The sequence below is a fragment of the Mus musculus genome, chromosome 1 (assembly GCF_000001635.26).
Source record: "Mus musculus strain C57BL/6J chromosome 1, GRCm38.p6 C57BL/6J".
In the NCBI taxonomy this organism is placed as follows: domain Eukaryota; kingdom Metazoa; phylum Chordata; class Mammalia; order Rodentia; family Muridae; genus Mus; species Mus musculus.
In genome coordinates this window covers 22,521,392-22,534,319 of record NC_000067.6, presented here as the reverse complement: position 1 = coordinate 22,534,319, position 12,928 = coordinate 22,521,392, and the positions used below count along the sequence as shown (strand labels likewise).

The following is a 12,928-nucleotide window of genomic DNA, read 5'->3' as shown; positions in this document are numbered from 1 at the left end:
TTTAGGGCTTGAATGTTGAGACAAGAATGTTTCTTGGTGTGCTGTTTAAATTTTATCAACTGTTCTCTGCGCATCACAGGAAGAAGGCTCCAGGGCTTTCAGAGCAGAATGGCAAGGGAGGCCAGAAGAGTGAGCGCAAACGTGTCCCCAAGTCTGTGGTGCAACCCGGGGAAGGGACCGCGGATGAACGGGAGAGGAAGGAGAGGCGGGAAACCCGCAGGCTGGAGAAAGGGCGCTCTCAGGACTACCCGGACCGGCTCGAGAAACGCGAGGATGGCAGGGTGGCTGAAGACGAAAAGCAGAGGAAGGAGGAGGAGTATCAGACTAGGTACCGCAGCGACCCGAACCTGGCTCGCTACCCGGTGAAGGCGCCGCTGGAGGAACAGCAGATGCGCATGCACGCCCGGGTGTCCCGAGCGAGGCACGAGCGGCGCCACAGCGACGTGGCGCTCCCGCACACCGAGGCTGCCGCCGCTGTGTCAGCCGAGACCACGGCGGGCAAGCGCGCGCAGACCACCGCCAGGGTCTCTCCCCCGGAGTCCCCGCGCGCACGCGCGCCCGCTGCCCAGCCTCCCGCGGAGCACGGGCCGCCGCCGCCGCGGCCAGCCCCGGGTCCGGCAGAGCCGCCCGAACCGCGCGTCCCCGAGCCGCTCCGTAAGCAGGGCCGCCTGGACCCCGGCTCGGCTGTGCTCCTGCGCAAGGCCAAGCGCGAGAAAGCGGAAAGCATGCTGCGGAACGACTCGCTGAGCTCCGATCAGTCCGAGTCGGTGCGGCCATCCCCGCCCAAGCCACACCGGCCCAAGCGGGGAGGCAAGAGGCGTCAGATGTCGGTGAGCAGCTCCGAGGAGGAGGGCGTGTCCACGCCGGAGTACACGAGCTGCGAGGACGTGGAGCTGGAGAGCGAGAGCGTGAGCGAGAAAGGTGAGCGCGGCTCGGAGGTGGAGATGCGCGCCCAGTGCCTGCCTGCCGGGAGATGCTGGGCTGGGGGACCGCTGTGCCAGGCGCACCTGCGCGGGAGTGATGTTCCCGGACGTTTGCAGCAGAGATGCTGCGCTCCGAGGTCCCTGCGTACCAGACGCACAGGCGCCTCCATCCCCCTTCAGGCATGCCTGTGAGCCGCACTTAGAGGCGCGTGGCCTCCGGTGGACACAAGTCTACTGGCTTTTGAGGTCCACGTGCTGAGGTCAGAGATGCAGGTGAAGATGTTTGTGTTCCAAGATTAGAGGTGAACTCGGGTAGGAATGCAGACTGTGGAAGGTTGTACTTTTTTGTTTGTTTGTTTGTTTATTTATTTATTTATTTTTAATGTATTTAACAAACCGCCACTGCCAGCTCCAGTTTTGAGTGAGAAGTTTCTTACTGATTTTGCTTCCTGTCTGTCATTCAGGGAACTGAGAGGTGCAATCTTAACGTTTTGAAGTTACTATTTTGGTGTGCATTTGTCGGGGAATAACTTGTTTTCTAGAAAACTCAACTGTGCATGTAAATGAGTTGTTTATACCATAGACAACTATATATAAAGAACTTCTTTGTACATATTCAATTTCTAAAGGCACAGTTTTCGATTTAAAAATTGATCCTTCTTGAAATTTGTGAATATATTCTAAATGATATTATTTGAGTTATTACATGATATTATGTTTTGCATAGTAATTTTGAGGTATGAAATTCACATTCCAAAGTAACTGAGACAGTATGATAGGCGTTTCCCTCTAAGTCAGTATTTTTCAGTCTTATAGTCATGTATAACTATTTAGGCTTAAATTAACTGAAGTTAAATAAATTTAACCATTCACTTCCTTAATCTCACCAACTATAATTCAAATGTTCAAAAAGTATTAAAAAGTGCTGGTCTAGGAAATGCTTCAGTTTAAAATTATAATCACACAAATCTCTTGGCGGCTGGTATTCGCATTGTAATGCTGTTCATTCAGATAAAGCTGACTACAGTTCTAACTTTGGTGGTAACTAACTTCCTTCTGATAGTATTGGGTTTTCTGTGAGTTTAGCAATGTGTTTGTATTTGGGTAGGGCTATTCTTTCAGGTTTCACCCTCCCATAATTTATAACTTCTAGACAGTACTATATTACAGACTAAATATAGTATATTTTATTTAAAAATTAATCTTGCTTTCTCATACTCTTGATACAGATTGCACCTGTGCCCTCTGCATTCCTGGCCTCCTAGTGTCCACACAGTGTGCAGCTCTACACAGGAATAGTTAACAAATCTCTTTTCTATCATTAGTGTTCTTGTTCTTGCAAAAAACCAACAAACAAAAAAACCTTGAGACAGTTGTCTTGGAGTTCGAATGTATTTAAGGTGAATCTGACTCCTTTAGCTTTCAGTTAGATGGCATCTCTTGCTGCACACCTACTACAGGCTTTTACAGTCAGTTGATGAGTAGGCTAAAGTAACTGTGTTTGATTTTCCCCTAAAGGAGTCAGTGTTAATTACATAAATGTGTCCAATTGTCCACTGTGTGGATGACTATTGACTGGGGCAATAGACATGCATATTTTCCTTAAAGAAAAGAATTACACCAAATATTCATTAGTTTCTGCTACATATCTGGATGCATGTGGACTGTGGTCCACATCACTTACAGGAGCAGTATGTGATTTAAGAGCACCTGACTGGCTACATGGACCATTGGATGCAGGGCCCAGTGTGCTGTGTGCAGTTGCTTACCTCTGCTAGCAGCCTCCATTGGTACTTTAGACATACGTCATGAGCTGGAGCAAAAGCTCTTATTCTGGGGATTTAGGAGCATCATAAATCCATAGGTCTTAATTTATACCTAATCTCATTTTCAAGTGAAAATTTTGAATTTTTCCAGCATCAAAGTTCTACTATAATATTTCATTCCTAAATTAATCTCTACATAATGAAGTATTAACTGTAATATGAATAACTTCTTAATAGTGTAGTGTAGACACGTTCCTACTCAAAATTTATTAATAAATGCTACCTCACCCCACAGTTCTCTAAGGCTGTTTTGGCATCCGTGATAGTCTTCAGTACCTTGTGACTGCACACATTCCTTAACCTTGCTGTGTCTTCATTTTCTTATTGGCATAAGTATCTAGCTTGTGAGGTTGTTGAATGAAAGATCATGCATATGTATCAAAACCAGATGTTAAATTAGCATTTTTCCTGTCTTGATTTTGCTTGTGATGTCAGCCCTACAGACATCTGTGTTAGTTTTTTGTCACAGTGGCAAATACCTGAGTGAAGCAAGTTGAAAAGAGGAAAGATTAAATTTGGTTCTCAGTTTCAGAGATGTCTTGTGTGGTTGGCTGGCTCAGTTGTTTGAGTCTGCAGTGGGCAGAGCATTATGGCTGAGGGAATGAACCTGCTGCAGAGACTCCCCTTCTCATGGTGGCATTAACAAAGAATAACAGGAAGGGATCAGGCCAAGAGACATCTTTCCAGGCCATGTCTCAGGTGACCCATTTCCTTCAACTAGAACCTACCTCCTGTAATCATTTCTATCATATATCAATAATAATGTTAAATCACAAATCAATCAGATTAGTTGGTAGTGGCTGATTTCTCACGATTCAATACTGCTCCCAAAACTTATTCTAAGCACTGTCACATGTAAAATCAGACTTTCAACGTGTGAGCCTCAGAAGGACGTAGGCTCAGGTCTGTCATCTTAAAACCATCCGAGAAGCCGAAGCAGGAGAATTGCCACAGACATGATGTCAGCCTAGGCTGTGTAGTAAAAATGACCCCAAAAGGCGTGAGCCAAATCACCCATCACAGTATCTAAAGTAGTATTCACTGTGACATAATTACTTGTGTTTGACATGCACAGTGAAGGAGAAACAAATTGCTTTATATGTTAGGGGACCCAGTGGGATAATCAGGAGAAGAGAGGTCTCTAAAGATGTTTCTAGAGGAGCAATAGATGCCATGGTATATATTTTAGACCACCATAGTACATGATCTAAAGAGGCAGCCTGTAAATATCACTTTTATATCCTCAGATGAAGGGATAAGATGAGAGCTGTACTGAAGCTGTGCAAATACACAGCTTGGACTGAGCCCAGAGCCTTTCTTTCTCTGTTCTAGCTATCCTTGGGTCTAGCCTGGATGCTTCTAGCCTCTCTTCATTCTAATTTTCCAAGCTGACTGATTCACTCCAGCTTCTCCTGGCTTCTGACTGAGTTGTTCTGCCTGGCCTCATACTTTTCTGGCTCTGTCTTCACTTTTGTGCTTGTTCTCTATGCAACCTATCCCAGTAAAACTATTCCAGTAAAACTACCATATGCACTCACCACACAACACCTCACTTTTTTGCTGTCTGCTCTTCAGCAGCCTTTCTTTCCTGTGCTGCTCTCGTGAGAGTTTCATTTTTCCCACCTCTGGCTCATTCCATCAAATCTTTCTCTGATTCATTACTTTGTCTCCCCTCAATTCAATGTCATTCTTCAAACATGGCTGCTTCCTTCTACAAACTAGCCTTACCTTATTGTCAGGGATTAAAAGTGTGTACTAAGGGTGTGTCTGTATTCTAGCCAGATCATACTGTAATTCATGGCATGTCTACATTCTTGCTGGGTCATATAGACCTAGAAGGTCCTTGGATGTGATCCCTTACCAGAGTAGCCATATTGCTGGGTTAAAGTTCCTCTACAGCAGTGAGAGGTCAAGTTATAGTTGACAGTATCTAGGGAATTGGCTTGTCCCATTTGTTAATTTCACAATTGATACAAACATTAACATGATATTTAGTATATTGTAACTACTTATTACCATATTGATCCATTGACATTATTGCTTATGTATATCAAACTCTGCTGTCTTTTGAATTCTTAGCAAGTGTATAGTTATCACATTCTATGGATACACTAAAGTTAATCATACTATGCCTATCCCCTTCCCTCACAGAGTTTACATTCCTTTGAGAGTATGATCAACAAATAGTTCTAGTTGGCTGTGGTAACACATGACTGTAGTCTTGGCCCTTGGGAGGTTGAGGCTGAAGAATTGTGAATGGAGTCTATAGAAAGTGCATGGCTACACAGTGAGATACATTTTCACAAAAACAAGCAAAACAAAACAAGGATTAGGTATGTAGGTCACTGTCTAGCATTCTCAGGTCATGGGATTGATATTTCAAACTTATTCCTTTCCCTCCCCCAACATGTTTTAGATCCTTCTTACCTTCCTGTTCTCCCAGATTCATGCTATCACTCTGTCTCTCTTTCTTCCTCTCAGTTTTCCTCCCTCTCTCTCTCTAAAAAAAAATCAAAGCAAGCAAAATCAATAAAGCAAAATAAATCAAAACACAAAACAAAACAAGAAGCACACAGAAACCATGGAGTCTCTTTTATGCTGATCAACCACTCCAGGGCATAGAGCCTGTCCTGGATTATGGCTGGCATATTCAGTGATACTCAATGGGAGGAAACAAAAATTCCCTTTCCCAGAAGTTATCAATTGCAAATAACTTTTTGAAGTATGGGGCTTCATGTCTACTCACCTATTCAGTGCTGGAATTTTGTCTGGCTGTCCCTACTGACACAGTGTCTGTGAGTTCATATGTGCACCAGCCCTGTTGTGCCTGGAAGATCCATCTCTGGTTCTTAGAATTTTTGTGTCTTTACTTCAGCATAGATCCCTAAGCCTGGGCAGGAGGGCTTTAATGAAGACATTCCTCAAAAGAGAAAGGGCAAACAGTAAACTTAATCTTGATTATTGGAAGGCTCGTAAATTTCCATGAGGAGCTCGGATGAACATTTATGAAGAGGTCTGTGAGTAAAGAGAGGCCAAGATGGTGCCATCTTGAGAAAAGAAAGAATTGAAGCCAGTTCAGGGGTGAAGAAAAACTACTACTTTTTCCCAAGGTTGTTGATTCACTTATTCTAGCAAGGAACTTAATATCAAAGTCCTAAGTCAGAAGGAGATGGAAGAAGTGGCTTGATTCCTTCACTGTGGGTAAAATGATACAATGTAAATTCTCTATGCATTTGAACTCTCTCTCTCTCTCTCTCTCTCTCTCTCTCTCTCTCTCTCTCTCTCTCTCTGTGTGTGTGTGTGTATGCATATACTTTTCCACTTTATATATTCCTGTATGCTTGCTTAGTGTCCAACCAAGTGTTTATTCTAGTTTATTCTTTAATTTGTCTCATTAACTTACACATGGTGGAGAGGGTCGTAGGATGGTCCTTGGACAGCTGGGAAGACTCACATGAGCATTAACGCACAAGAATTTGATCTGTCTGATTTCTCATCCTTTAGGTATTACAAATGATACTGGAAAGGAAAGAAAGCCCAGTGTCTGGCTTTGATGAAGGAGAGATAATACACTTCTTCCTTTTAACTTGTACCAGTGAGTGATTATCTCAGGTGCTGCTGGCTTTGGTCAGAGGAGGGAGAGAGACCAGAGGGAGAAATGAGAGAAAGCTGAAGAGATGAGAGATGGGTCTCTACATGAGAGACATGTAGTTGGCCTCAGCTGTTTAAACATATGTGAAATTTAAATGTTTGGGAGAGATGGAAAGACTGTAACTCCCCCCAACTTTTTTGCTGTCTGTCTGTCTCTATCTCTTGTCTTTCTCTCTCGTGTAACATGATCCCCAAATTCTAATAATATGTTAAAAATAGGCAAATCATAAAGAAGGCTAGGCTTTTAGTTTCAGATTCTTCCCTATATAAAAATGACCAAAAAAATCTTCTTTTCTCTAAAATAGGAGTTATGAATATAAAGAAAATCTATAAAAAGGAAAGAAACTCCATAAAAAGGAATTCAAATCTTTGCATCTAACATAATTATATCCCATAATATATCTTTCCAAATTAGGCTCCAGCTAGGAATATTAGTCATTTAGCAGCATCTGATATAAGTCTCTGTTCTTGACTTAGGAAAACTAAATTAACATCTGCACCACATCCTTAAAAATAATCACATAAGATTTGCATGTGATATGTGATAGCTGTATTGATATAGAACATCTTAAAAATAAGTGAGTGCTGGTCATTTGAAGGGGAAATGTTGGCGCTTCAAAGCCCATTCAGAAAACTGCTAGTGAGGATCTCATCTTTACCTATTTGATCTCAGTCAGGTCCCTTGTAAAATGCAGCATCATACTGCAGTGTTCTGACCCATTTTACCCGGTGAATGAAAAGGTTGTCCTTACTCTTGGTTCAGTTCAGCAGAATCACAAGATCTCAGAAGCACAAGGCACTCTCTTTCCATACCATCCTGGAGGGAGAAGGGACCTTGGGAATTCGGAGCTTCTCCATTCCCTGCCCTTGAGGCTTCTCCCTTGTCCTCTGTCTTCCAGTGTAGAACACATTTTGGTTCTAGCTCCAGCCTAAAGTTCTGAGAAATGTCTGTCGCCTGTCTACTTGCTAGCCTGCCTGCTCATGGGCCAGTGTGGCTGCCTTGTTTCTAGTGGATTTCTGACACTATGTCTGGGAATTGAACCTTGTTCTGGTATTTAGTCATGTCCCTAGAAGGGCGGGATTGAGTCTGATTCTATTCAAAGGCCTCTAACTGAAGTTTTGTTTGCAGTCTATAATCCATGCACATGATTGAGAGGCTCCATCTATGTCAGCCATTGATGAGAATTACCATATTAGAAATTCACTTATGCCTCCTACATTGTTCTCTGTATGTCACGTGACAGCTCTGATTCCCTGCCATTCTGAATTTAACATTTCTGGCATATGATCATCTTCTTTGCATGTCCTATTTTTTCCTTATTCCTACCAATAAGGAAATTTACGAGCAATTCTATCATTCCAACTGGCATATCCAAATTTATTTTCAGAAAACTAAGGCTGTTATCCACAAGATGAAATCATGTTTGTATTAGTTCCTTAAGACTACACAGAATTGTACCAGACAGGATGATATAAATAACAGAAATTTATTTTCCCACAGTTTGGCAGTCTACATGTCCCAGATGTAGATAATGGTAGGGCTGGTTTCTTTGACGAGTCATGAGAAGCATGTTAAAGCGAGGAGCTGTTTTGCCTCAAGTTATCAGTGGTTTAGTTCAGTCTATAGCCCTCATGTCCATTCATTCTGGGCCCAAGATGAGGAGAACATATTAGCAGGGATATAGAGCCATGGCTGCTCAATTCTTGGCAATGAGAAAAGGGGAGGAAGAAAGGGTTGGAAATAGTGCATATAGAATGAATGAATATTTCTATGATATAATTTCTTCCTGCAGTCCCTTATTCCATCATAGTGCATGAGGTAGTATCACGCAGGTTCAAAACAGGGCTTCTCTCTTAGTTAACCCTCAGTATACGCCTTCAAAGACACACCTAGTTCTATGAGCCCTCCTCTTAGAGATGTGTCGCAATCACTTGACAACCAAGGTGTCTTCACATCTGTCTGATGTGCAAACTATTCACTTAAATCATAACTTGCCCCCCCAGTGATCCATATTCATGTCATAAGAGCAAAATTAATTTATATTATCTCCAAGAGTTCCCATCTTCTTTTCTTTTGAAATAGTGATGACAACGAGGAGGAGGATGTTGGTAATGGTGACAGTGGTGGTAGTGGTGGCAGTGGCAGTGATGATGGTATATGTGTTTGCATCTGTCATGGCATGGATGTAGAGGCCATAGGACAACTTTGTGAAATCTATTGTCCCCTTCATTTATGTGGATTCCAGGTATTGAACTCAGATGAAAAGCTTACATGGTAAGTATGTTTATTAATTGATCCATCTCACTAGCCTTAAATTCCTCATATCCTGAAAAGTTCCTACATTGCTCAAAAGGTGAAAAGCAAGGTATTCTCTGAACCTAAAGGGAAATTCTTGCAAGACTTTCTAAAACCTAAGACAAGTTGCATATCGTGGTGGGTGTACAGTGGCATGGAGTGTGTATTTTCACTAAAATAATGGAGAAATAATTTTCTGTTTGATTCACTGTTATAGTTTGGCTGTGAAATTTTTCCCCATGGGCTCATAAAATTTCACACTTGGCCCAAGCAATAAAGCTCTTTCATGAAGTTATTGAACCTTTGGGACTGTGAATTTGGTAGAAGTCTATCACCGAAAGTGGGCAGCCTTGAGGACTGTAGCTGCTCTGCTTCTACCCTGAAAACTCTCTCCCTCTCCCTCTCCCTCTCCCTCTCCCTCTCCCTCTCCCTCTCCCTCTCCCTCTCCCTCTCCCTCTCCCTCTCCCTCTCCCTCTCCCTCTCCCTCTCCCTCTCCCTCTCCCTCTCCCTCTCCCTCTCCCTCTCCCTCTCCCTCTCCCTCTCCGTCTCTACCTTTCCCTCTCCGTCTCTACCTTTCCCTCTCTCTTCCGCTCTCTCACCCCTCCCATCTCTGTCCCCCTCCCCCCCCCGCCCCGTTTCTCATGAACACCATATAAGAGGCTACTGCTCTAAGATCTTCTTACCACAGACTGATCTGAGACCACATTTGTGTGTTCTTCATCATGATCGACTGCATGGACCAAAACAGATCTTTCCTCCATTAAGTTACTTCCTTCGGGTACTTTATCACAGGGGTATAAAAGAAACTACTAGTACAAGGGTTCTTCAATATACAACCAAATACTGGATATAACATTAAGAGAGACTTCTTTACTGTGTCTCACAGTTTAGAGATTTTGGGTCATGGTTAGCATAATCTATTACTTTAGTCCTGAAGCAAGGATGGACATTGAGGAGGTAGGCATACATGGTAGAAGGAGAAGAAGGCACTCGTAGAAGGAAGAACTTTGATAAATTGATTGATCAAAGGAGATATCTGATAGTTTTTCTCATTTTCCTTTCTGCATTTGTTTCAAATCAATAGTGTGACTCACTCTACCAGGTTCATGCTAGTTCAAAGTCAAGGGCAAGCATTAAAGCATCATGATAAGTTTGTAATAAGTCCCATATTTATTTAGAAATATATGTGCCTGGGAAAAGGATAAAAAATAACTGGGATTATGGGAATAAAATAAATAGTGGACATATCCAGCTGTTCTTTTGAACTCCAACTCAACACCTGGAAATAAGTTTCTAACACACTAGCAGAAGTGAGTTCTGCCTTAGAATGTCCCTGTGTTGCTTGAGATTTCACAGAAGGGTCAAGGAACAGATCAGTGGCCTTGAAAATGCTTGAAACGGGTTGAGAAGATGGTCCAATGGTTAGCAGTGTATGCTGCTTTTGCAGATGACCAAGTTCAGTTTCCAGCACACATGTTGAGTAGCTTATAGAAGCCTATAACTCGAGCTTTGAGAGTGCTGATGTCTTCTTCTGGCCTTCATGGGAATATCATATGCATATACACCCCACACAGACATGTTCACTCACACCCAAACATGCACACACACAGAGACATGCACACATAGACAGACATGCATACAGATAGATGGATGTGCGCGCACACACTCACACACACAGAGACATGAACAGACCCACATTTCAAATTTTCTTAAATGAAAATTTGGAAAAAGAGAAATTTAAGTTATCAACTTTGGTGTAGTATTGGGAATCCAGGGAATTATTGGATGCATGTGGTGGTGGCTCTCACATCTTATTATCCTGTCAGTTCAGAGGCAACACTCTTACAGAACGAAATCTGAACTGTCCGTCCTTTGTCTTCCCTCTGGAGTTCAAGCCTGCCTATCAAGTCTCACCTTCTCTGGCATGCTGCTCCTGATGACTGATCAGTAGTCCTTCTCTGACTTCCACATTTATCTCCGTCTTCTCTGTCTCGATTTCTTGACAAGACTCTGTCCCTTAAAATGCCCTCAAATGCCGGGCAAGACTTAAATTTCACTTCCTCCTCTTGAAATTCTACTACTGTCTTGAAGTATTTAGTTCTCTTTCTAATGTTGTTCTCCTTTTTGTAGATGTTTGTGTTTCCAGAGGAAAGCAACTCATAAGCTTAGATGGAGCAATAATGTTTATATACTTAATATTCAACCTTACTCATGACACTTTAAATTTACTTATGTTGAAATACCATTTTCAATGACGAATTAATTTTAACATGTAGAGGTATAAACTTGATTAAGGAGAAAAATATATACTAAAATAGCATGGATAACTGAAGGAGGAATAGTAACTTTCCTATCTTTTAATTATTAGTGAATCCTTCCAGTTTATTAGTTTAAATACATTTGGAAAAAGTGCTGCAGTCAACAGTTACCAGTAGGATGAATGATAGCAAATTAAATTTGGGGGTGTTGCCCAGTGGTAAAACATTTGCCAAGCACATGGGAGGTCTTTATCTCATCTCAGAAATGTGTTTCTTTGTTTAGAAAATTAGACATCCATTATTTTGAAGTATAAAGAAAGAAGTGTGATATTCTGCCACGAAATATTTACTTAGTGAATATTTTAATGCAATACAAGAAGTAACTATCCATAGGTAAGTTTGGAGCATGCATTGTAGGATAGAATTGCTCTTTGAATTAAGAATGATGGGCACAGGGGAAAAATTTCTGAACAGAACAGCAATGGTTTGTGCTGTATGATCAAGAATCAACAAATGGGACCTTATAAAACTGCAAAGCTTCTGTAAAGCAAAAGATTGGGAGAGGATCTTTACCAATTCTAAATCAGATAGGTGACTAATACCCAATCTATCTATCTATCTATCTATCTATCTATCTATCTATCTATCTATCTATCTATCTAAATAAATAAAGAAGATGGACTCCAGAAAATCAAATAACCCTATTAAAAATGGGGTACAGAACTAAACAAAAAATTCTCAACTGAGGAATACGGAATGGCTAGGAACACCTGAAAAAGTGTTCAACATCTTTAATCATCAGGGAAATGAAAATCAAAACAACCCTGCCACCTCACACCAGTCAGAATGGATTATAATCAAAAATTCAGTTGACAGCAGATGCTGGCAAGGATGTGGAGAAAAAGGAACACTCCTCTATTCTTAGTGGGGTTGCAAGCTTGTACAACCACTCTGGAAATCAGTCCGGCAGTTCCTCAGAAAATTGGACATAGTACTACAGGAAGATCCAGCAATACCTCTCCTGAGCATATACCCAGAAGATGTTCCAACTGGTAATAAGGACACATGCTCCACTATGTTCATAGCAGCCTTATTTATAATAGCCAGAAGCTTGAATGAACCCAGATGTCCCTCAACAGAGGAATGAATACAGAAAATGTAGTGCATATACAAAATGGAGTACTACTCAGCAATTGAAAACAATGAATTTATGAAATTCTTAGGCAAATGGATGTATCTGGAGGATATCATCTTGAGTGAGGTAACCCAATCACAAAAGAAGACACTTGATATGCACTCACTGTTAAGTGGATATTAACCCAGAAACTTAGACTACCCAAGATACAATTTGCAAAACACATGAAACTCAAGAAGAAGGAAGACCAAAGTGTGAATACTTCATTCCTTTTTAGAATGGGGAACAAAATACCCATGGAAGGACTTACGGAGACAAAGTTCAAAGCTGAGATGGAAGAAAGGACCATCCAGAGCCTGCCCCACCCTGGGATCCATCCCATATACAACCACCAAACCCAGACACTATTGCATATGCCAGAAAGATTTTGCTGACAGGACCCTGATATAGCTCTCTCTTGTGAGGCTATGCCAGTGCCTGGCAAATACAGAAGTGGATGCTCACAGTCATCCATTGGATGTAACACAGGGCCCCTAAAGAAGGAGCTAGAGAAAATACCCAAGGAGCTAAAGGGGTTGGCAACCCTATAGGAGGATCAACAATATGAACTAACCAGTACTCCCAAGAACTGTGCCTCTAGTTGCATAGGTAGCAGAGGATGGCTTAGTTGACCATCAATGGGAGGAGAGGCCCTTGGTCTTGCAAAGATCATATGCCCAAATACAGGGAAATGCCAGGGCCAGGAAGCAGGAGTGGGTGGGTTGGGGAGCAGGGCGGGGAGGGGGGAGGGTATAGGGGACTTTTGGGATAGCATTTGAAATGTAAATTAAGAAAATATC

General features: G+C 42.0%; 1 protein-coding gene across 5 annotated transcripts in view; it reads left to right on the top strand.

Moving 5' to 3' along the window:
* The window catches only part of Rims1 (regulating synaptic membrane exocytosis 1), a gene marked incomplete in the record, with an annotated part of 520,187 nt that overhangs the window by 271,839 nt on the left and 235,420 nt on the right, over positions 1–12,928 (top strand). For all 5 annotated transcript variants that reach the window (NM_001012625.3, NM_001012624.3, NM_001012623.3 and 2 more), the window contains 2 exon segments: positions 80–311; positions 846–921. In NM_001012625.3, the coding sequence (NP_001012643.1) occupies positions 80–311; positions 846–921 (308 nt within the window).